The sequence below is a fragment of the Python bivittatus genome, unplaced genomic scaffold (assembly GCF_059951505.1).
Source record: "Python bivittatus isolate LINGU-HERP-01145 unplaced genomic scaffold, Pbiv_v1 ctg000690_np1212, whole genome shotgun sequence".
Lineage (NCBI taxonomy): Eukaryota > Metazoa > Chordata > Lepidosauria > Squamata > Pythonidae > Python > Python bivittatus.
In genome coordinates, this window is record NW_028277096.1 from 5,692,479 (window position 1) to 5,717,036 (window position 24,558).

Here is a 24,558-nt window from a genome sequence, read left to right on the forward strand (position 1 = left end):
TTCAGCTTCATCTAGTTTTAAATGATTTGGGTTTTTTTCTGTGGTCCAAGGTATTCTCAACTGACGGTCTCCGGTACCTCGTTCAAAGGCATCAATTTTTCTTTGTTCAACCGATGATCCAGTCAGACATTAGGACTGGGAAAACCAATTGTCAATATGAACTTCTGTTGTTAGTGAATGAATGTCTGTGCACTTTAATATTTTGTCTCAATTTTTTATGGCCCCATCATCGTGGTCTTTCTCCCAAGTAGCAGACACTGTATCTTTATCTCATGGCAAGATTCAAGCGGTGGTTAATGCTTCACTTGGGGCTGGGAGGGTGGAGGGCTGTCTTTTCTGCCTTGAAGGAAGTGGCAGTGGTGGGAGCTCTTCCTGAAGAAGCTGATCCCTTAATCCAGCTGTAAAGAAAAATGCCTGCCTTTAACCTTCCACTTAGGAAAGATTTTGGAACAGGTTGTGGGACATCGGTTGAAAACCTGGATGAAGCAAATTATCTTGAGCCTTCTATGGGACAAAAATGGCATTTAGATTACCTTTGCCAGGATCTAAATCAGTGTTTTTCAAACTTGGCAACTTTAAGATATGTGGACAGGGCTGGCTCTAGGCTAAGGCCAAGTAGGCAAAAGCCTAGGGATGCCAAATTTTAGGGACACCAAAATTAAAAAAACCTCTGAAAACACAATAAAAAAGCAAAAAGCAGTAACAGCCACTCGAGCCGTTAATTATACAGAATTGTTGCCATATGACAGTGGGTGCTGATGTAATTAAAATTACTGTCTAAATAGGATGGAAATGTCCGAGAAAAGAAAAAAAATTGCCTAGGGCTCAAAATCGTAAGTGTAAAGCTCAAAAACTTGAAGAAAAAAATAAACAAGAGGGTGCCTTTTTGAAATTCCTAACAAAATTGGAAGATGAGCCAAACCGTAGGAGGCATCAGAATATGACTTTGCCTAGGGGCCAAAATATCTGGAACCCTCCCGGTGTGTGGATTTCATCTCCCAGAATTCCCCAGCCAGAATTCTGGGAGTTGAAGTCCGCACATCTTAAAGTTGCCAAGTTTGAAAAACACTGATCTAAATGGAGTGTGTCCCACTCCCCCCCACTCCCATTACTGTAGAATTCTCAACAGCATTAATCTTAGTATCCTTCTGGAGTGTCTGTGAGAGTTTAGTGTAAGCTATGAGATCAGATGAGGAAGGGTTGCTCCTGAACCTTCCCTTGGAAGACACTAAAAGGGTGGAAACCAGGAAGCGACCTTTTCTGTGACTCCTCTCTTTGAAATAGTTTGACCCCCAAGCCCCAAATGTTGTCCCTCTCCTCCAATACACTTAGCCTTTTGAAAAACATCAAGGATGTGCTCTTTTACTAAGTGTAATTTTTACAGTTAACTTCAGCTTTTAAATTTTTATTCTGTTGTTTGCAGTTTTTGGTTTTTAATGGTATATATAGAAACTATTGAATGTAATGTGTATAAGTTGTGTAATAAACAAACATTTAGGGGCCAGAGTGCTAAGCCATGTTAGGCCTTTTACTGGACTCCTTTATTCATCAATGTTAGGCATTGTCATGAGTAACTGAACCCTTTCTGCACAACTGTCGCTCCACCTGAAGCAGTAGGATACCCCGGCGTCATTTTTTCCGACATTAGTGAGAGCAGTGTTGATAATCAGACTCCTTAAATAACTTGCTCTAAAGCTGCTTTTACTCTTCAGATACCAACAGCAATGCTTTGGGGATTCTGGAAACTGTAATCCCCAACCATCTGGAGCCAAAAGAAATCTTTTAAATGTGATATTGATTAACTTCAGTACAGGTACCTCTAGAGTCATCAGAATGAGGCACTGAGTCCAGCTAGGAGTGACATCCTATGGCTGACAGGGACTAGCAGCTTACCTAAGGGGGGAAGGGTGCACAGAGAGTTGGAGGCATATTATGCAGGCAGGTTACTGTAGCTATGTTTTCCAACTGTCCTGACATTGGCTTGGTTTGCACATTACATTAAGCCATTATTAATTTTAAACTTGGTTTGCTAATTAAGTAATAATTGGCTTGGCTTATAGATGTTAAAGTATAAAATTATGATTAGCAAATCTCAGTGGTTATGTTCATGTATTGTTCTAAGCCCAAACCAAACAAGTCACATTTTGGTTTAGCGCCATGTAGGAACTGACATCAACTGAGCTAATTCAGAACTGCCTCATGCAATAAAACACATATCAGTGCAAGGGGATTTTGGACAGATCAGGGTGGCAAAAAATGTATAGAAAATGAGGCATTTCACAATCCCCTAGTTTGTTGCTAGAAAAAAAGGTTCTGCGTCTCAGGTCTACTTGACCATAGAATGTAGTCAAGGATAAAGGGAGATACACACGTGTTCAAAGACACTCATGATTACTACCATCATGAATTTGGAGTGGAGGCCTAGCTCTAAATGAGTGTTGGAATAAACAGAAAGGCAGGGATAAATTCAATAATAAATAAGACTCCATTTCCAATAGCAACAGAATAGATAACAAATATGTCCCAAAGAAGCTAGAGAACAGCTGAACATAAATTACTTAAGTCCTGGACAAGGAATCAGTTGATTCTCCCAGGGCTGGGAGTTCTGTTTCACTCAGGTGTTCACATGATGACATATCTAAACAGAGGCACGGAGCAGGGACATGCAGGTTTATTCACTCTTCCAACATTACTGCTCTACATTCTTGACACGCAGAACAACAGGAACAGAGGTGCAAGGGATCATCCCCAACTCTGTAATAACCAAATCCACCAACTCTAGAGGGGTCACATCATAGACTAGATTGAGAAGGCGCAATGACTTGCTTTCCTGCCAGTTGGATAGTGGACTCCTCTCTCCTTTTGACCCAATTAGGTCATCTGGATCATCTGCAGACACAGGTACAGGGGTCAGTTAGAAGAGCACTAGTTCTTTCTCAAAGCAGTACGGGCCAAGATTCTTCTCCATGGGCCAAGATTCTTGAGGCCACTGTTTCCTGCCCCTTCCTCCTGCACATTCTGCTGCTTACTTAGCTTACAGTGTTTGTGGATTTGTAACTTCTTACACTGAGAAGCAATGGATGCAACATTTACCTTACTGCACTTCAGCACTGCAATCTCTCTCAAATTTTCTCTACATATTTCAAAGCCCAACTACTAATCTTGGGTTAGTCACTCCTCTAAGCTAATCTATCCCATAAAGTTGATCTGAGATAAACATGTGCTCCAATTTTCAGTAGTCTTGAAGAATAAAAGTGACATGAAACAAAACAGAAAATGCTAGCCTGACTTTTCTATGCAAGCTTTTCCCATTACAGGACAATTTTTTTGTTCTCTCACTAGTCCACACATTGGGACTGACAAAACAGTAACTACTAACCTCCAAGAATCTATTCAAAAAACGTCTAACATTCCATGAGATAGCCAAATCTGACTTCTCCACAGAACTCAGTATTTTAAAATTAAAAATGGCTAATTTTTATACAGTAGTACCTTGGGTCACGAACGCTTCTGTTCACGACCAATTCGGGTCACAAACAGCACCGTTCGCAAAATTTTGCTTCCGTCCGCGAACTCCACATCAGGTGACAAACAGGATCGCGGCCATTTTCCCTGCCATGACACGTGGTCATGGCTTCCTGTGGGGGGGGACTCTCCCTCCAAGCAATAACCGCCTCCCCACCCGCCTTCTTGTCCTCCACGCCTCAAGCAAGGTTAGCGTTCTCTCTCTTCATACTGTACTGTACTGTCCTTTTTTCATATTTTTGTGGTTTAAAAAAAAAATACATATGGTTCAGAACGGATTAACCGTATTTACATTGAACCTTATGGGAAAATTTGATTCGGTTCGCGACCAAAATCGGTTGGCGACCAAATTCGGAGGGGTCAGAACAGATTAACCGTATTTACATTGAACCTTATGGGAAAATTTGATTCGGGACGCGACCAATTTGGGTCGTGGAACGAATTAAGTTCGTGACCCGAGGTACCACTGGATTTGGCACTTGTAACATTGTGTAATGAAGTCTGCCACCCAGAAAGATTGCTGAGGCTTGCCACACGACATACCAAGCTCGTTGGAGACAAAGGAATCGGTCTGAACCCGATCGCAGAACTTGTAGGTCTCACAGCAGACTAGAACAGGCACATTATAAGCCTTGGAAAGCAGTGCAATTTGCGAGGTGCCCATACGTGACATCACAGACCCATTGGCTAACAGTGCATGAGCTCCCAACAACACTTTAGAAACCTGCCAGGAGACAAAGAAGCTGCTCAATTATTTTATAACCATCTGTAGCCTCCATTCGCTAAAAAATCCCCCTAGGTCTTGACGCTGTCCCCTTTCAAGCCCAATAATCAAGAACTCCCAGAGAATCCCCAGCTTAGTTAAGACACGTGTCAGTAATGCGGAAGCTGGAAGAAAGGATGAGGAATCAAGCAGCGTATAAATTTAATAAATATTAATTAGGAAACTGCTGGTCTGATACCATTTCCCTTCAGATTCTGCCTCAATCCCATAGAATTCACCTTTCAGTTGCCCTAATGACACTCCCCTCCCCACATCACATTTCAAAGCTCCCACCTCAGGCAACACATAGGAGATGGCATTGATGAGCACGTAGCTGCAGCGGACTCCCTGTTTCACCAGGCGGCACAGCGTCTCCCGGCCCTCCAGCCGTGGCCGACTGTCTACTACCACCACCCGGAAGGCACGGCGATTGGCGTGGGCCTCGCGGAGTGTGCGGCTCACCAGGGAAGAGCTACCGAGCCAACATGAGCAGAGGTAACAGATGAGGAACCTAACCCAAACAACATTTCACCTGGCCAGCTTTTGCAAACCCAGGATGCCTTTGCTCTCAGAGCTGGAAATCTCTGCCTCTTCCTCCCTTCTTTTAACTCAAATATAAGTAGACCAGAGCAGGGAATTAACTCCACAGGGAGGCTAAAACTACTTTTGTTCAGACTGGCTATAACAACAGAATCTTACAAGTCTGATTGTGCTATACCTCCTCCCCTCCTATAGTTCAGTGAATTAGGCAGGTGTCTACCTGAGCCACTTCTGAATGTTATCTCATTCTGGACTTCAAAAATGCTTCAACCCCTTTTGCCCAGGTAACAGTTCCTGCATATCTCCATCAAAGTCGTCTTATTCTCCACAGATAAAGTGTTCTAAACTGTGCTTACTGCTGCAAGCACAGCACGCCATCTTCTGGGCATGATCCTGAATTCCAGACAAGCTCCCAGGGAGGCAACCTATTATTTTCTGGAATTGCTGCCCTGGCTACAATCGCCCACTTTTGCACAAGAGCAGTATTTTGTGAGCCTGCTAGAGCCCTTTCTGTTTTCACTCCCACCCACTGTTTCACATCCAGGGCAGCAGCTCAGACTCTGAGGAGTGTCATTCAGATACAAGAACGTTGTCTTTCTTCTCCCCACCCTGAGCACAACTCCATACCATCCATAGACAAGGATGACATCGCCGTCATTGATCTTCTCAAAGGCAAATTTGGAAATGGCTTCGGCTGCCAGGAAGATCTTCTCCCGCTCATATTTGTCAATTGTCTCTTTAAGGACCTGCTTGGCCTGTTCCCAAGAGAGAGTTGGTCAGGTGTGGTTAGTCCCCTCCCTGTACGCCATGCTCTGCTGGATTCTTTTGTTGTAGTTGATATAATGGATAAACTTCCTATAACTGTTTGATATGGGCATATTTTGTTATTTTATTATTTTGAAATTGTCAATAAAAATAAATTGATTCCTCCCACAATATCTAAGCCAGAACTCCCACTTATCCCTTGGAGAACAAGAAAAAAACATTGGTTTCCCACCCTGTACTGCTGAGCCTGGCAAAGTGTCTTTGAAAAAAGGAAAAGATAACCCTGATAGATAAACTTTTGGGCAGCAACCAAAAAGACCAAAATATTCCCAAAGATGAAGGGCTAACGATCTATGCCAACCTCCTTACAACGACATCCCCAGGAAAGGGAGCAAAGTGGCAGAGAGAAGCCATTCCTCTGCACACCATGGACTGAATGCTACATTCAGGAATCTCGACCCACCTTCTCTTCTCGCATGGTCCCTGGCAGCGATGAGATCTCCTTCTTAAGAAACTTGATGGCATTGCCCATGCTGGCAGAGAGGGGCCTGCACTGAGTCAGGAAGCTGCAGAAGAAAGGCACACTCAGCTCAGCATCAGGGGCACCTTCCCATCTCCAGATCTCCAAAGGGGGTAATCCCTTCTTCCCAATCACCTGATGTAGGGTTTCAGCTTGTTCACCAGGTCCCGTGAAAGTTCCTCATTGGCAGGAGTGGTATAGTCTCTAATCACCTGAAGGGCAGGATAAAGGGAAAGCTGCAAACTCACAAAGCTAAAAACCCAACATGAACAGAAGAGGAATCCTACAGCAGGATCTGGTCAAGGTGAGTATATCTAAGTCTGGTAACTTATTTCCCATAATAGCCAGTCAGAGGCTGCTGTGGGAAGCCCATCTGAAAACAATGGAGGTAACTGCTATCCTCTATTATTTCTGCTTCCCAGCAAAACAGGTTATGTTAGAGCTGAGAAGCTGCATATAGCCATTGATCCCTTCCTTCTCCAAGAATGTATTAAATTCTTTTAAACCAGCTAAGCCTACGACCACACCATCCTGTGGCAGGAGGTTTGGTATATCCATGCTCTTCTGAGTGACAAAATATATTATTTGCCTGGTCAGGAATTCCAGGCCAATCAGTTTTCACAGAAGGAACCTGCTAATGTTATAAGACAGGCAGACTAAAAAAGCTCTCATTTTCTCCAATCCTTTTGGAGATAACTAGAAATACCAATAGCCCCTGAGTTTTTCTGGATCTCCAGATAGTATTTGGAGCCAGTACAGCTTTGGTCTAATCATGCTCATTTCTGAAAAGGTCAGACTTTGTCTTGGTGACAGCATAGCCCAGGTTCACTCTGCATGTGGTTTGTAATGTGCTTAGTATGACTTGTGAAGTTAGGCTGTCGTGGCCTGTTCAACACACCAGGTTTAAGCAAACTATATTATATTATGTTGCATGAATGAAGTTAGTCTGATGTAAACCAAATGGACTGAAATACTATAACACCCAGTAGCTGTTTCCTGCTCAGTCACAATCTCCTGCATTAAGTCCCTCACCTCCATATGCTGCATAATGCAACTGGGCATGTCTGTGTCAGTTGCCTGTTGGCCTTGTAATAGCCTTTCCAGTTGTGGTAAGGGAAACTATAACTTCCCAGGATGTTTTTTAAATGCAAAGGAGTGGGGGAAAAAATTCCAAGGTTTTACAGTCAGGGTTGGGGAGGATCTTATTCACTGCAACCTTTCCCAGCAGGAGAATGGAAATGAAAACAATGACAAAGCTGCAGTGCTTAGAGAAGCCCTGTTTTCCCAGGGCCTGTCTAGGGCTTTGTCTCAAAAGGAGGACAGAGCACTTACAGTGGGGCAAAAAAGTATTTAGTCAGCCACCAATTGTGCAAGTTCTCCCACTTAAAAAGATGAGAGAGGCCTGTAATTTTCATCATAGGTATACCTTAACTATGAGAGACAAAATGAGAAAAAAAATCCAGAAAATCACATTGTCTGATTTTTAAAGAATTTATTTGCAAATCATGGTGGAAAATAAGTATTTGGTCACCTACAAACAAGCAAGATGTCTGGCTCTCACAGACCTGTAACTACTTCTTTAAGAGGCTCCTCTGTCCTCCACTCGTTACCTGTAGTAATGGCATCTGTTTGACCTTGTTATCAGTATAAAAGACACCTGTCTACAACCTCAAACAGTCACACTCCAAACTCCACTATGGCCAAGACCAAAGAGCTGTCGAAGGACACCAGAAACAAAATTGTAGACCTGCACCAGGCTGGGACGACTGAATCTGCAATAGGCAAGCAGCTTGGTGTGAAGAAATCAACTGTGGGAGCAATAATTAGAAAATGGAAGACATACAAGACCACTGATAATCTCCCTCGATCTGGGGCTCCACGCAAGATCTCACCCCGTGGGGTCAAAATGATCACAAGAATGGTGAGCAAAAATCCCAGAACCACACGGGGGACCTAGTGAATGACCTGCAGAGAGCTGGGACCAAAGTAACAAAGGCTACCATTAGTAACACACTATGCTGCTAGGGACTCAAATCCTGCAGTGCCAGATGTGTCCCCCTGCTTAAGCCAGTACATGTCTTGGCCCGTCTGAAGTTTGCTAGAGAGCATTTGGATGATCCAGAAGAGGATTGGGAGAATGTCATATGGTCAGATGAAACCAAAGTAGAACGTTTTGGTCTAAACTCAACTCGTGTTTGGAGGAGAGAGAATGCTGAGTTGCATCCAAAGAACACCATACCTATTGTGAAGCATGGGGGTGGAAACATCATGCTTTGGGGCTGTTTTTCTGCAAAGGGACCAGGATGACGGATCCGTGTAAAGGAAAGAATGAATGGGGCCATGTATTGTGAGATTTTGAGTGAACACCTCCTTCCATCAGCAAGGGCACTGAAGATGAAACGTGGCTGGGTCTTTCAGCATGACAATGATCCCAAACACACCACCTGGGCAATGAAGGAGTGGCTTCGTAAGAAGCATTTCAAGGTCCTGGAGTGGCCTAGCCAGTCTCCAGATCTCAACCCCATGGAAAACCTTTGGAGGGAGTTGAAAGTCCGTGTTGCCCAGCGACAGCCCCAAAACATCACTGCTGTAGAGGAGATCTGCATGGAGGAATGGGCCAAAATACCAGCAACAGTGTGTGAAAACCTTGTGAAGACTTACAGAAAACGTTTGACCTCTGTCATTGCCAACAAAGGATATATAACAAAGTATTGAGATGAACTTTTGATATTGACCAAATACTTATTTTCCACCATGATTTGCAAATAAATTCTTTAAAAATCAGACAATGTGATTTTTTGGATTTTTTCCCCCATTTTGTCTCTCATAGTTGAGGTATACCTATGATGAAAACTACAGGCCTCTCTCATCTTTTTAAGTGGGAGAACTTGCACAATTGGTGGCTGACTAAATACTTTTTTACCCCATTGTAAAACTCTGGTAAATTGTTCATGGATATTTATTTTACCTCTCAACAAGTAGAGAGGTACCTCCAATGGCAAATCTTACTACAGAGCAGTGTTTCTCAACCTTGGCAACTGGAGGACAGACAGACTTCAACTTCCAGAATTCCCCAGCCAGCATGCTGGCTGGGGAATTCTGGGAGTTGAAGTCCACTTATCTTCAAGTTGCCACGGTTGAGAAACACTGCTATAGAGGAAGGGTCAACTGACATAGTACAATTCTTGGAACACACAAATTCTAACTACACTACTGGTAAGTTAGTCACTGTTGGCTTATGCCTCACCATAGAGAAATTAAAACTATTTTGCCACACTGTACCTCCCTTTAAAGCAACCAACCAACCATTCTAGAGCTACCCATCCCATGATTCATTAGGCACACTTAATATTCTAGTAACACACTTGCATGTCTTCCACTACTGCTATACACTGGGGACAGTGTTCAGTTTGTAGGCTTCTTGTTCGCACCTAATTTAGGTCTGATTTAGAAGAACTGTGCCAGATCACATATCTCTGCTCCCGTTTTCTGCTTATGTGACCTAGCACAGCTCTTCTGATTTATGATGGGTGATCCAGTACAGCAGATAGCAGTACCAACAACACCAAGCCAATCTTGGCTGATCTTGAAAAAGCCACGCAGAGTAAGAACTGAACAGTACTTTTATGGGAGGCCACCATGTAATTCTAGGCCTGCAGACTAAAAAGGGTAGTAAAAAAAAATCTTGGAAAGTGGCTATGATAAACTACTTTGATACTGTTGTCAAGAAGACAACATAGGTGTGACATGTGACCATGCAGTCAAGAGGAGTGGAACTTGACTCAAGATTATTCTTATATCCACTACATTAGGTAGACCAAGGAAGGGAAAAATGCTCCACACATGCTTATTATAACTCCTTCTTTGCTGTTTTAGTACCAGTTCCCCCGCAGGGAAGAGATCCAGACTGATCTAAGCAATACTTCTAATTCCCTCCCTCAGCAGTACCTGCTTGAAAACCTTTAGAAGTGCAATACAGCGAGCATTGGAACCATTGATGATGCCCTGAGAGTACTGGAGGCCAAGACGCACCACTGCAGGGTGGATGGTGGAGGCCGGGATGCTGCGGGTGAAAGGATTCTGGGTTATTACACATCATCTCAATACTTCGCAATAAAACTGGCATTCTTTGCACACTATCTACCATACAAGAGTCCAACTGCAAGTCACTTTCAAGAAAGAAAATATTACTCCTGTTCATCTTTTTGAAATACCATAAAAGAGAGGTGATGTGAATAATACTATAAAGAATGATGAATATAGATCCTGAAACAGCTGAAAAGTGCTTTCTTGCATTTTCAGAGGGAGAAAAGAAGATAAACTCTAACCAAAACAAGCTCTATTTTGCCTTGAAACCTTGTGCTAGGAAACCTTGTACTAGGATGAAACCTTATACAGAAAGTTCCCAAGGCAGGGCAGCAAGAACAGGGCTTTGATCTAACCAGGCCAATTGCACTGACCAGAACCATGGCTGTTGGTTTCATCACCTCCATTTTTCCTTCTTTTCTCTAGGAACAGCCTAGAAAATGCCCCCCCCCCAACATCATTTATGAAAGCTTCAAAGTGCCATGATAAAGCCCCTTTGGGTTCAGTGCTTCCCGCTCGGTTCACAGGCACCCACCTCATCTGTTGCGTCAGCAACTCTTTGCGACTGTACTGATGCAAGTGGGAGAAGAGACTGACTTTGGCACCATAATCTGGCCTCATAGGGACCTGCAGAGATGGAGAGGAAAAAAAAAAAAAGCCAGGCTAAGCACAGAATGCTATCAATCAACCATACATCATCATTACCTGTGCTGAGCTGCCTCTTAAGAGGAATCTTTCACCCAGAGTTCCCCCACTCCATAAGTACTTTAATTTTTGTAGTGCTTTTCAGGTGTTATGTCTCTTTGAACTAAGACAATTTTAATCAAGGCCATTTAACAAAATGGAGCAAACTTCTTGCAGCCTCCCAGATCTTTGGGCCCAATACACCATTTCTTAGAATACACCATTTCTTAGAATGGTTAAACCCAAGATCAGGCATTTCAGAAAGAAGCTGAAAAGCTTGGAAAAAGCAAGATGAGAGAAAAATGAGGAGCTGCCTCCATAAGCCTGGACTTCAGTAGTTCCTGACAAGGCAGTTCCCTCTTTATAGTTTCTCAGCTACTTCTTAAATAGGGGACCCAGAGAAAATGTAAATGTTTTCATATCTCCCCAGACCTCACAGTGTATACAATGTGCAAGAAAAGTGGAGGCTTACAGTGTGTGTTAATGGAAAACTAACAAGAGAATTCAGGCATCCCTCTGGGGAAAAAAGGCCCCAACTCAGTCCTAATGTGGCAGATACTATGAGTTGCGGCCTCTGCCTGAGCGCCTTTCATTCCTAACTAATCAAGCCTGGCTACTATTTCTTTAAGAAGCAAAACATTTGGTTGCCTGGGTGATCATATAAATGCTTGAAATCAATCAATCAATGTAGTGTCATCTTCCTCATCATCGCCAGTTATTAAATGTATACGTTGCCCAAGTCCCAGCAACTCTTCATATTATTTCAGGATTGCTTCTTCCAATCAGATCCTAAAACTAGTGTTAAATCTTAAAAAACAAACTGTAAGCAACCCAGTCATCACTTTCAGCTGGCTGAACCAGAGGGAGAGACTGTAGCTGGCTTTTCTTTGAGGACGTTAGATAGGATTTGTGTGGCTGCTTTAGCTTGGTTCTCTGCACTAAAGAGCCGATTGGGCATAATGATCTCAACAGCACCTCCATTCTGACTCATGAAAACCAACTAAAGAAACACAGTTGCTAACTTCACATCAACCACGGTCCCCAAACTAATAGCAGCATATTATGCCTTACCATGAGTGAACTGTTTCACGCAACATACAACCACTGAGTCTCTAAACATGCTGAACCACAACCTGATCGTAGTCTACTGTGCTGTGTGAACCCAAATAGCTTATTTACCTCCACCTCTTCCAGCCAGCATTCCTTACTGGGAATGGAGTCATACCTGCTGACGCTCCAACTTTTTGGCTAACTTTTTTTGGGCAGCTGGATCATCCACCTGCACATGCTCTGGGAGCCTCTTGACTGCTGGGGAGAGAAGTGGGCAAAGCTCAGAAGATGAAGCTTTCTAGTTCAGTCACCAGCAGCTTTTCTTTCAGGACAGAGCCTTACCTGGCTGGGCCTCAATGGGTCCTACCCGGGGCTTGGGAGGCGGGGGTGCTTGACCCGGCTCGCCCTTCCGGGCTTGCTTCGACGCCCGATCAGCCTCCTGCTTGGCCCGGCGCTCAGCTCGCAGCTCAGCCTTGCTCTTACCCAGGCCCGCGCGCTCGCCACCGCAGGCTCTGTCAGGGGGACCCGGCGCGGACGGCTCCGGCCCTGGCCCTACACCCAGAGGAGGGGGAAGATGATGAGCTGTGCAGAGGCCAGCGCTGGTTTTCCCCCGGCCGTCCACTCCGCCAGGCGGCCCCCGCGCCGCTTCGCCCTCTGCAGCACAGACCGCGAAGAAAAGACAGACGCTTCTGGGCACAGCCCGAAGCCCGACCACCCACCCTCTTTCCTCGGCCCTCTGCAACCTGGCGGGGGCAGCTGCCCAGCTGGCGTGGGACCGGGGTGGGCGAGCGCGTCAGGGGCCAGCTTGTGCTCCTTCTCCGCCTCGCGGCGCTTTTTCTTCTGCTGCTTCTTCTCTTTTCGGAGCTGCAACTTGTCCTCCGCGCCAGGCGCCTACAGGGAGGAAAAGGAGATACTAACGGGGGGGGGGGGAGCGGCAGCCGCCGTCTCCACGTACCTGCCTCCAGCCCGATGCTCATCCGGTCCCGCAACGCGCCCCTTTCCCACGTACCTGGCTGCGCCCCGGGGCCTCGCGGCTGCCCAGCTCCGCCATCGCCGCTCGGCTGGCTCCGCCCTGACCTCACGGGCAGCGGCAGCGCCCCCTGCTGCTCAGAGCGGGATCGGCAGGGACCATCCCGCCTTCCGTCCGCGGTCCCGGGCGCCCAGGTAGCTTAGCTGTTGTCTCGCGGAGGACCGGGAGGAGGGTTTGCCCGCTGATTGGGCAGGGGACCGCAGAGCCACCCCCCGCTTTGTCCGGCGGGCTGGAGCGGGAAGAAAAACGGCTCGGGAGCGCCGCGCGGGAGGCAGCTTGCCGCGTGGCTGTCCGCGAACGGAAGGGTTGCGCGGGCAAGTCTGCTGCTGCGATGCGGAGGAGGACTGCTGCTGGTGGGCAGGCGTGTCACTGCCTCGCTCCACACACTGCCAAACACTCGGGCTAATAAATCACAATGGCTGCGTTCGCCTATTATGCAGTACCAAGCGAGCCCTGTTATATGTTGTTGGTCCCCACAACGTACTGAGAGAGACACCGGCTGGATCCCTACGATTTGCTGAACGCGCCACCGTTCTGACGCCGTCAGCCTCTTCGGTGTGCGGTGCGGTCTGCCCGCACTGATCACCCGAGCTCTCAGGCGCAAGCTGACGGCGATGAGACGAAGAGACCTGTCGGCTCCCGCAATATCCCTTACTGCAGCTGCAACACTGCTCGCGAGCGACAGTAGCTGCTGCCCTGACTATCACGCATAGGCGTCAAAAATAGGGAAACCAGATCCGGGCTGCAAAAATCCGGACGGCCGTCATTTGGCAGCACGTATCTTCCGGTAGCCCTGTTCAGTCACTCCGTCCCAAATGGAGGCTTCGTTCTTTATGCGGCCAACCCGCCTCGCTGGACGGACAGCATATGGCGTCCAGCTGAGAGAGAAAGGTGGCAGCTGGCGACCCCCGGCATCCCGCCCGGCCGTGGGGTAGAGCAGGCCCCGAGGATCCTTCGCGGCAATGCCGCCCCCTGGCGTGCTTGTATTATTCAGCTTGGACGCGCTACGAGCTGCCTCCGGGTGCTGGGGGCGGTTCAGCGCTCTTATTCCCAGTTTGGGAGGTTCCGAGCGGTTGCGGTGAGAATGAGCCGCGCCGGGCTGGGGCACTTTTAAAGTGGCTGCCAGAGCTTCGCTTTCCACACTCCCTCTCTGGCCAGCACTTGGTCTTTCCTGGGTCAGACCATCCACGGGGAGGGCCGAGGGATGACCGGCTGCGAGGAAGAGGGAGAGACGCGTTTTCTCGCTTCCTCCTCCTTCCGTTCCGCCCACAGTGGTGCTTCCCTCCCTCTCTCCGCCCGCAAGATGGCGGCTGCGCTTGAGCCCAGTTCCGGCCTTAGTCGGGGGTAGCGGCGACGACAGCGGCGGCAGGCGGAGGTGGAAGCAGCCATGCACTTCTCCATCCCCGAGACTGAGACCCGCGCCGGGGATGGCGGCAACGCTGCGGCCTACGTGGCGAGTGTCAAGCCCCTGGAGGCGGGGCGCAGAGTTCTCCGGATTCCCTCCCCCATTGAGATTAACCCCTAAAATGAGGAGGGGGCATCGAAGTCCGACTACACCCTGGGCCACCCGCTCTGGTGCCTTTTGGGCGTCCCCGGGATTGCTTCTCTGCAGCAATTGTAGGCGCCTTCGGGATCTCTAGGAGGCCCGGAGTGGGCGGAGGGGTGGGAGAGCGCCCGGTTGGAATGGGTGGTTTCGCTTCTCCTCTGCAAACTAACCTCAGTCTGCCTTTCCCGCCGCGCAGAGGCTGGAAGCGAGATGCAGCAGGCGCCAGGTTGGGCCCCGGGAAGTTGCCAGTCTCTCTTTCCACTCCAACTCGAATGTACGTGGTTTAGGACGCCCCAAGGAGGACGCGAAGGCCATAACATGGAGAAAAACGAGGGGGAGGTAGAGGCACTCTCTGGCACTCAGGAGCACTTCTTTCATTAGAGGATCTCTCCTTGAAGGACTTGGTTTTTTTCTGGCAAAAAGGCTTTGGGTGTTCCAGAGGATGCATTATAAGCACTGTTTTTAAGAAGAGACACTTTTGCTGTTGCCAGTCTTTCGGCATGGGAAAGCTGTCTCGCTTGCTTCTGTGAGTTATGGCTTCTATAACCACTCCTGGGTACTAAGTCCAGGAGCAAGCATAGATATGCCTTCACTATAGGTGCACTTCACCTTTCGTTTCTGTTGGCTACAGAAAGGTTGGGTTTGAATAAGGCATAAAGCTATAGAGCTCAATAAATGAGCGCATACAGCTTACCCTACTGATACCCATCTCAGACTTAAGCTTGCAGTTTACCATGTCATCAAACCCTGGTTATAAAAATCAGTTTTTGAATGTTATTGAAAGGCAATACCCATTTCAGGTCTTGATGCTCATTAAGATTTATAGTTTCTGCATCATGCAGACAGATGAAAGTTTCTCTGCCTTGGATTGTGGATGATCTAAAAGGCTGTTTTTGTTTCAGCACTCCCAACCTTTTCTTATTGTAGGCAATCACTCTTTGTAGAAATGAAGTGTTGGTGCCATGTAATTGCCTTTTATGGACCAGAATTCTTGGGGAAGTAGAAGATGTGTTCCTTCCGTGAATCTTCAGGTCACTATGGAATTAGTGCTTTGGGATTCATGCCAGACAGTACTGTTTCCCCGGTTTAGCTCTGGAAGTGGGATAACTTGAGGGCTTTCTCATAAACAGATTCCCTAATGATGCCTTTACCTTCTGTCCCCAACAGGCCTATAGCATCCATGTGAATGGCGTTCTGCACTGCCAGGTGCGATATAGCCAGCTGCTTGGTTTGCACGAACAGGTGAGGCATGGAGGCATGTATGTGGGAAATTGCTAGAATTGCTCATTCGTGGAGGGCTAGTCGAATTCCACTAAAAGCCTTGCGCCTAGAGTGGGGTTGCTTTTTGAATTCAGAATGGGTATATATAGCTCACTACCAAACTTCTGGTAAGTAGCAGAACAGAGAATTCTGCTGTCTGAAGATGAACTCTGCTTTTCTTTCTGCAGCTAAGGAAGGAATATGGAGCTAATGTGGTGCCAGCCTTCCCCCCAAAGAAGATTTTCACCCTCACCCCAGTGGAAGTGGAGCAGCGGCGGGAGCAACTAGAGAAATATATGCAAGCAGGTAAGTCTTGTTGGGCAAATCAAGGAAAAGGAGTATGCATGCATTGGCAGGAAGGTGTTCTTTATGCACAGGGAGTGAGTTTTGTCTGGAGGAGAGGCAAAACGCTGATAGTACCTTCTGTTGGTTTGTTTATTTAAAATACTTATATAGCCGCCCACCTTGTACCAAACTCTGAGTGGCTCACAACCAAAAGATAAAACAACATCTATTTACAATAAAAATATTAAAACCACAAGTATTTAAAAAAAAAGCTGATACTACCTTCTATTATCAATCCATAGTACGGCAGGACCCCTTGCTGGGAGGTAGTGAGATCTTCAATAGCTTTCTGCGTAAAGCCCAGCAGGTAAGGAGGTGGGTGAACGCAGATTGCAGGGTATATGCCAGGTGGAGAAAATCTGATTGGAGTCATGTGTACTTCCAGGAGACCCAGCAGATCCCTACTGAGGAGGTGCAGCTGGATGTGCTGTTATCCAATGGTCAGAAGGTGAAAGTCACAATTCTCACCTCAGACCAAACTGAGGATGTTCTGGAGGTGAGACCTTCCCAGAAATAAAAATATATATGCCTGGTGCATATTGAGGAAGAAATGGAGAGATTATATGCACATAATACTTTCTCTGCCTTTCTTATAGTAAGACTCTAGGTGACAGATTGCTTTTTTCCGAGGACCAGTGGGGTGTGCCAAACAAGTCCCACTGTAGTAGCTATATTTAATGCAGCCTTTCCCTAAATTACTGTTAAGAGGAAAGAGTTCAGCATCTACTGACTCTTCCTTATCTTTCCATTGTTTGTAGGCCGTGGCCTTGAAGCTGGACTTGCCGGAGGACTTGATTGGCTACTTCCATCTCTTCCTTGTGCGGGAAGCCAAGGATGGAGCTTTTTCCTGTGAGTTAACCCCTTGCTGCACTTGCTATAATGGCAGAAAAAAAAACAGCCTGCCTGCCATGAAGGGTGGATGGATGTGCGTGTGTGTAGGGATGAGTTGAGGCATGCTGCATGGTTGACTCTGAACTGTCATCTTTTGTAGTCATCCGGAAACTGCAGGAATTTGAGCTTCCTTATGTATCAGTCACCAGCCTCCGCAACCCTGAATACAAGATCCTGCTACGTAAGAGGTAAGAGATGTGCAAAAAGTGGGAGTCAACATAACCAATCCCAGCTAAATAATAGTTGAGTGAAGACCCATTAATGGCTTGCCTCTGCCATCTCTTTCCTCTTCCTCCACCCCAGCTACTGGGACTCTGCCTTTGATGATGATGTCATGGAGCAGCGGGTAGGACTGAACCTGCTATATGCCCAGGTCAGGCACTAAGGTTGAGTGACAGGGAGGAAGATGGGAGGTGGACAGGCAAGCAACAACACCTCCCTTGTTACCCCCCCGCTTGTTTCCTCATAGACAGTTGCAGATATTGAGCGAGGCTGGATCCTTGCCAACAAGGAACAGCATCGTCAGCTTAAATCTTTACAGGAAAAGGTCTCTAAAAAAGAGGTATGTTTCCATTTTTCTTTGCCTATGCAGTGCAAGCCAGTCCACACCACCTTGTCTTCTTCACAGGTAGCCATAATGAAATATATACAGCCAAAGGTCACAAGTTTCCATATCTCTCCTTTGTTACAGTTCATCCGCTTGGCACAAACCCTCAAGTATTATGGTTATCTCAAATTTGACCCCTGCATTACGGATTTTCCTGAGAAAGGCTGTCATGTCATTGTTGGGGCAGGCAATAGTGAACTGAATTTCCAGGTCAAGCTGCCCAATGATCAGATCAAGGAAGGGAGTTTCAAAGTGACACGAATGCGTTGTTGGCGAGTCACTTCCTCGGTGAGCGAACGTATGAATCAGATCGTGTCTCTGCCTTGTTGAGGATGGCCTGTTCTGCCATGAGGGGGAGTACTTTTTCTCTCTGTGTCTCCCTTCTGTCTGGGAACTTTTTAGAGGCTGGAGAAGGAGCCTTGAGTCTTGCATGCAAACCAAGTTTTCAAGCCTTAATATCCCCCTCCCTGTGCTACACCAATAAGCAACTACTAGGCTGCTCTTTTTTAGGTCCCTGTGCACAATGGGACATCGGGCACAAGTTCTGGCAAGCCAGAGGTGAAGTTGGAACTAGCTTTTGAGTATCTGATGAGCAAGGACCGGCTGCAGTGGGTCACCATCACTAGCCCACAGGTAGGCAAGCACAGATGTTTGGGAAGGGAATTATACTCCTGGATGAGCTCGTCTTGCATTTGGAAAGTTTGAAACTAGTAAATTGCATGGGTACCTGATCCAGTACCCCACTCTATGCAGATTCTTTCACTTATTTAATCAGTTCTCCTTACAAATAATGCACTTCGAATATCACAAATGGAAACAAGCTCAATTTTATTCTTATTTGCTTCCCAATCATAACTCCAGTATCAAATTTGTTTTTTCCTATCCTAAGTTTACAAAATCAAGGCTCCGCCAGTTGGGATAATACTGCAGAGAAGTAAGAACATTTCTCTTTTTTATTTCTTAGGCTATAATGTTGAGCATCTGCTTGCAGTCCATGGTGGATGAGCTGATGGTGAAGAAGTCTGGAGGAAGCATACGTAAGGTGAGACTCAGGCTTCTTATCCCTTTGGTGGAGATTGCCAGGTCAAATTTGTTTCCTGGTCATCTGCAAAAGCAGTATGTCAGGATAAGTGCTTCCAAGCACCTTGATGCCTCTCCCTTCTTTCATAGATGTTCCGCAGACGAACCATTGGAGCCTTACAGCGTTCAGACAGCCAGCAAGCAGTGAAATCTCCTCCTCTTTTGGTAAGCAGATCTTGTCATCTCTGCTTCTTCCATTTCCCTTCAATTGGTCTTTCTCCCTTTGACATACCTGTGTGTCTTGCTAGGATTCTCCTGATGGTGGTAGGGACCCTATTACAAAAGTCTCGGTGAGTAATTATTCCTCTTATCCCTCCCTATGGAAAAATGAATGATCTACCATGGCTCTTGCTAATTTGCACCTCTTCTCTCCCTTATCCAGAGCAAATTGGGCTCTGTCAGCTTACGGGCCATCAGCCATTCCAGCTCTTCAAATGACATTGGTGCAAATGATTTCCATGGCAACTATGCCTTTGAGGGCATCGGCGATGAGGACCTTTAAGTGCCCTGCTTTGCCCAAAATATCTTTGTGGAATGTATGACCTGCTTGCGGGTTGATCTTGGTGTGCCTCAGCCCCAGCTGGCTGTGTGTCCTTTGCCAGAGTCTCTGTTTGCAGAGGCAATTTGCAGAGCTGGCTAGTAGCTTCAGCTTCATACATGCCAAACTAGGGTAGAGTGGACATTTGCACAAAGAGCATACACAATTCTGATGCTCACTGTAGACTTTTAACTATAACCGCTAGGCTTGTAATCTCGTTTATCTACCTGCTGTTTACATTTGAACATTAACAGATGTTTGTGACAATGATTAAATAAATCATGATTCAAAATAAATCCTGTGAGCCCTTCTGTCTACTGCATCCAATTTCCCGCTCCTTTAGACATGAGGATATTTGCTATCTCTGGGCACTAGAGCTGCGTACCGAAGCAAAAATGATAAGTTAACTGTTACAGACACAGTAGAGGCCGCGTTACTGAAACAGTATTATCTCTTTTCCTCTCCTGCTGAAAAGAAGATAGTGAAAAGAGATGATATGCCTGCCGTAAACATGCTCACACAGGCCAGTTCAGCAGTAGCACAACTGCAGTGTGATCAAGTTTGCCAGTTAGTCTCCAGCTGCTCTTGCCAGCCAAAATAAAGCCAGATAAGAAAACAGTTTAATGCATTAATACACCATATAAATTACACAGATTCAAGCAGCAACCACAATTAAAGGACTAGAGAGGGGAGGCACAAAAAGGACAAAAGAGGACAAAGGAGCTCCTCTCTGCAGGCTTCAGCTGTCCCACAGAGCAACAGTTTCAGAGAACGGTCTGGAGAGCAGATGCCCTTTTCTTCCTATGCACAGAAGCGTTGGATAGGGCATGGCCCTGAGGTGCTTTTCGGCAAAGGAAATAACCCTTTCTTAAAAGCAAAGGGGTGCTGCTGCTCCTGCAGGTACATACAGCTCCTTCTCCTGCACATCCCAGTCAATCTTTTACATAGGCTTGACAGCAGGCAACTATAATGAGAGCTCAGAAGCCCGAGGAGTCTTCCAACATCATTAGGTCAGGCTACTGTCTGGGCCAGGCCCTCCTTCCTCTGCCAGGCCCTGCCCGTGCACCTTCTGGTGACGCTTGTAATTGTCCCAGTGGCCAGTAGTGTAGGGGCAGATGCGGCACTGAAAAGGCTTTTCACCTGTGTGCCTCAGCATGTGGCGCTTGAGGTTCATGCTCTGGTTGCATGAATATGGGCAGAGACGGCAGCGGAAAGGCTTGTCTCCCGAATGGATGCGTCCATGGCGCTTGAGGTTGGCAAGATTGCCACAGGCATAAGGGCACAGGGGGCACTTGTAGGGCTTCTCACCAGTGTGCACCCGCTGGTGCCGCTTGAGGTTGTCCAGATGGGCTGAGGCATATGGGCAGAGAGCACAGGCAAAGGGCTTCTCTCCGCTGTGTGTCTTCATATGGCGGGCCAGGTGGTTAGGATAGGTGGTAATAAAAGGGCATAATTGGCAGGAGAAGCCTTTTGGTGAGGCTGGTTCAGCCCCCAGCACTGCCAAGCTGCAACGCCCACACACTGGCTCACCCAAGCCTTCATCAGCTTGTAGCACCAATCCACATGCCCTGCACGTGAACGGGAAGAGCAGCTCGGGAAGAACCGTATTAGAGTCTTCTGCCTGCAGGAATGGGGAGCTAGGCAGCAATGGTGGTGGCTCTGTGGAAGAAAAATAGCAATAAGCAGAAATGTCCTAAACAGATACTGCTGGAACCATATATATTTAACCTGTTTCCTTCACTGCCATACACAGCCCCGTGCCAGTTTGCAGAATCCTTTATCCTTAACTCTTGATGTACTATGAGCCCACTGTAGAATACTGTTGTTATGACTGAAATTAGAGGAGGGGCAACCAAACCTCTAGAGAACAGTCAGTCTGCCTCCTCAGCACACAAATTCCATTTGTGGTTTAGGCTAATAAATTCATTCCAATGTGGGAGACACAAATAGCCTTTCTACCAGGCCGCAGATCCTCAATTCCGCTAGACTCCAAAAGCTGCAGAGAGCTTTTGGCATATCGAGATTTGTGAAGTTTGTCCCTCTGCCCTCCCCATGAGAGTTTATGTATACTCCTTCCCTTTGCAAGGCTATGAATTCTGCCCTGCCATTTGCATCATGTACCTGTCTCCTGATCTGCAATGGGTGGTCCCTCCATTTCTGCCTCCGACTCCCCCTGGATCCCCGCGCTGTGATGCTGGAGGGAATTCCCCTGGACACAGTGGCAGCTGCAGGAGCTACAGCGCACTGGACGTTCCTGGCCATGGACCCGCTGGTGTCTCTTGAGGTTGCCAAGGCTGCTGCAAGCGAAGGGGCAGGTGGGGCAGTGGTAGGGCTTCTCACCAGTGTGGGTTCGCAAATGGCGTGTCAGGTTAACCAGCTGAGCCGAGGCATACGGGCAATGTGGACAGCGGTAAGGTTTCTCGCCATTGTGAGTCTTCATGTGCCGCTTGAGGTGGCTGGAGTAGTGTGAGGCGAAGGGGCACAGTTGGCAGGAAAAGACTACACGCCCCTTAGGGGAGCCTTCCTCATCCCCTACCTCAGAGGGGCAGCAGGGAGTAGAACCAGGACTAGGCAGGCCACAGTGCTGGCAAGCCCGGCCTGGCCCTTCATTCTCTCCATCTTCGTCCTGGGCCTGGCACAGAGACGGGAGATCCTCGTCACTCAGCGTGTAAGCTGGCAGTCCAGGTGTCCCCCCGAGGGAGTCTGCAGCACACAAGGAGGGGACATCAGGTGGGCAGCTGTGGGAATCCTCACTTTGTCCTCTCCCTTGCCTGCTGGTACAATAGGGGGTTACCATGTGTAGGGGAGGCTAAATTCCAGGACCCCTATCCTCATAACTAAAGTTGTTGCCACCATTTACAATCCTTTCTATTGGCTACAGGTCCCTCTCCAGCTCCCCGTGTTACTAGCACCCCACTTTCCCACTCGGAACTATGGCACCCAAAACAGTGCTGGAAGGTAAGAAAACGGGGGAAATACTTGTGCTGGGTTTGCATACTGGACCGGCTGACTGGATTTCAATTCCTGACAACTCAGATGGGAGGATCCAAGAGGCCCTTCCTTTTCCTAGATGCAACTCCCCACCCCTCGCCAAAAAACCCCATCTTACATCCCTTATTCCGATCTGCCTAGCAAGGACCCGAACCCACCTTCTGAGTCCTTTTCGAAGGCCAGAATCGGGGCACTGCTCTCCTCCTCGTCCTCCAGGGACAGGGACAGCTCCTGCTTTAAGAGGAAGCTGGCTTGCGGCGCCGGGCTCTCCTCTCTTGACGGCTCGGCCGGAGCACCTGGAACGTCCACTACAATAGACAGAGGAGGATGCGGCCCCATTAGAATCGGGGTGCCCCGCTAATGCTACGTAAAGACTGCTGGCGCCAGCCCAGACACCCCAACGGCGTCGCCCTGCCTTTCTTTCGAAGGGGAGGGCGAATCAGTTGCCCTAATTCTGGCCGGAGCCACCCCTCAAACGAGGAAGGACTCAAAGCCACGGGACTCCTCCCCTTTCCCGAGCACAGCGGTCCGGTTAGACCAGAGGTCGAGAGCCAATCGCCCAGAACCCCAACAGGCCGGAGCCACGGGGCAGACAGAGAGACCTGCAGCTGAAGCCCCCGCCACCCAGACACGAACAGGGCGGACGGAGATGCGGCAGCGTCCCCAGGGTGAGACCGGCAACCCGGCGCTGACCTTTGACGGGCTGCGGGTGGCGCTGCTTCCGGCGGGGCATCTTGCCCCGCAGCACGGGGGGATGGGAGCGGCTCCAGCCCTGGACACCTTCCCCCCTCCGGGCCGCTCGGCCTGGATTGCCACCGGTGCAGCCGCCTCTTCCTTCGCGACGCCCCGACAGCCGCCGCTCCTCCGGCGCTCCCGCCCATCCGCGGGGCGGACGGCAGAATAGCCAGCGCTTCCGGCTCCGGTCCCTCCCGTACTGCATGACGGGAATTGGAGTCTCTTTCTCTGAACTACAAAGGGGAAGAAAGGCCGCAAGAAGCGTGGCTATCGCTTGCTCTGATTAGATCTTTCCTTATAGTACCGAGCTTCTGAGACTCTGCGAAGATGTGACAATTGGTTCTACAAATAACTGCAGCTTAATTGGGCGTTTATTGCCAATTACTGTCTGCGATCACTGGATAGTGGTATCTTCATGCTGCCCCATTTTTGGGGGGAAGAAGGATTTCAGCAAATCTGCAATGAGAGGCACGATTTGAGTCCTGCCTGCCAAAATGTTCAAATAAAAAAAGAATTAACATATTAACATACCTCCAGAAAAGTATTGTTTTATGAGACTAATACTTTTTAAATGAAGGCACGGATCTATATTCTTAATGTAGCCTGAGGAATGCCTCTGAATTAAACAACAGAAACACAAAACCCCTAATTATTTCAGTGAAACCTCCTTAGTGGGCTGAAGTGGCACTGGCCACTTTTAAAAATGCAAAGCAAGCATTATATTCATATTCCTACTGAATATAAACAGTAAGCTGGAAATGAGCAAATAGCTTCACTTTGCCACTGCTATATTTTGGCCAAGGTGGACCCAATTATAGAGTGGAGACCACAACAGCAGAGGACAAAATGAACTTACTGAGGAAGAAAAGAGAGACAGAGAAATAGCAGTTTGCCTTCCTTCTCTTGTATCTCACCCCTCTGAAATTCATGGAGTATACTGCACACTGCAGTTTCTGTCTTTAGAAATGCACCTGTATTAGGACTGAGATCTAGGCTGCAAAAATCTGGATGATCAATAAATGGCAACAGAAAGTTAGTTTTTTTTATCCCTTTCCTGCCATCTAGTGGACATCTGGATTTTTCTGTTCCAATTTTTCTGTTCCAATATAGTATATGTTGATATTTCTACCCATATCAGCATAAGGTCGGAAACAATTGTTATGTCTAAAATTGCTTCAAAGCTACCTTCTAGCTACAAGCTATACAGACATATGATAAGAGTCTCTCTTAGCATCTGTTAAGTTGCAATTATCTTCCAAAAGGCAGAACTGAGAATGTCCTATATAAGACCATGGAAAGTTTAGGAGAGCTATGATTTACACGTGTACCTATGCAGGTACATCTTAAACACATATTCACAGAACATAGAACATAATAGAACACATAGTTAACAGCCCTTCTGTCCAGGACAAGCAATAATCTGAAGATTCTGCTTCCAGATGCCTTTGAGAAGCTTATAAACAGTAGCTGAAGCGTTGAAAAGCACTTTTGCCATTTTACCCAGTCCTCTGTATTCAGTTGTGTTGTCTCTAAAATTGGAAATAATAAGTCAGCTTTACAGGATAAGTCTGAGTTTTAGAATTATAAAGGGAAAAAAAAACA

The 24,558-nt window shown here is 47.3% G+C and overlaps 3 protein-coding genes across 9 annotated transcripts; 1 reads left to right on the forward strand and 2 right to left on the reverse strand.

The window, feature by feature from the left end:
• Nucleotides 1-2,466: 2,466 nt before the first annotated feature.
• EIF2B4 (eukaryotic translation initiation factor 2B subunit delta) lies at nt 2,467-14,146 on the reverse strand. Of its 3 annotated transcripts, none has more exons than XM_088152486.1 (12): nt 12,943-14,146; nt 12,677-12,824; nt 12,276-12,485; nt 12,109-12,191; nt 10,735-10,826; nt 10,062-10,176; nt 6,249-6,325; nt 6,057-6,159; nt 5,456-5,583; nt 4,583-4,760; nt 4,069-4,249; nt 2,467-2,889 (listed from the first exon to the last, which is right to left on the reverse strand). In XM_088152486.1, the coding sequence occupies exons 1-12, from the start codon at nt 12,982-12,984 to the stop codon at nt 2,690-2,692; spliced, it is 1,557 nt and encodes a 518-aa protein (XP_088008612.1). In that variant the 5' UTR covers nt 12,985-14,146; the 3' UTR covers nt 2,467-2,689. The 3 variants fall into 3 exon arrangements, with proteins under 3 accessions (XP_088008612.1, XP_088008611.1, XP_088008610.1); XM_088152485.1 differs by having other exon boundaries at nt 12,109-12,188; nt 12,653-12,824; XM_088152484.1 differs by having other exon boundaries at nt 12,653-12,824; nt 12,943-14,145.
• Nucleotides 14,147-14,228: 82 nt separating this feature from the next.
• On the forward strand, nt 14,229-19,526 carry SNX17 (sorting nexin 17). The gene is made up of 15 exons (XM_007420860.4): nt 14,229-14,416; nt 15,677-15,751; nt 15,958-16,075; nt 16,357-16,421; nt 16,500-16,610; nt 16,873-16,963; nt 17,106-17,193; nt 17,309-17,378; nt 17,475-17,567; nt 17,697-17,900; nt 18,123-18,245; nt 18,577-18,654; nt 18,783-18,857; nt 18,941-18,982; nt 19,075-19,526. The coding sequence occupies exons 1-15, from the start codon at nt 14,351-14,353 to the stop codon at nt 19,192-19,194; spliced, it is 1,419 nt and encodes a 472-aa protein (XP_007420922.1). The 5' UTR covers nt 14,229-14,350; the 3' UTR covers nt 19,195-19,526.
• Nucleotides 19,527-19,833: 307 nt separating this feature from the next.
• Nucleotides 19,834-23,111, reverse strand: ZNF513 (zinc finger protein 513). 5 transcript variants are annotated; one of them, XM_007420861.3, is made up of 4 exons: nt 22,915-23,111; nt 22,380-22,529; nt 21,352-21,933; nt 19,834-20,889 (listed from the first exon to the last, which is right to left on the reverse strand). In XM_007420861.3, the coding sequence occupies exons 1-4, from the start codon at nt 22,952-22,954 to the stop codon at nt 20,237-20,239; spliced, it is 1,425 nt and encodes a 474-aa protein (XP_007420923.3). In that variant the 5' UTR covers nt 22,955-23,111; the 3' UTR covers nt 19,834-20,236. The 5 variants fall into 5 exon arrangements, with proteins under 5 accessions (XP_007420923.3, XP_015743966.2, XP_088008609.1 ...); XM_015888480.3 differs by having other exon boundaries at nt 21,352-22,001; nt 22,915-23,107; XM_088152483.1 differs by having other exon boundaries at nt 21,571-22,004; nt 22,915-23,107.
• Between the last annotated feature and the right edge of the window lie 1,447 nt (nt 23,112-24,558).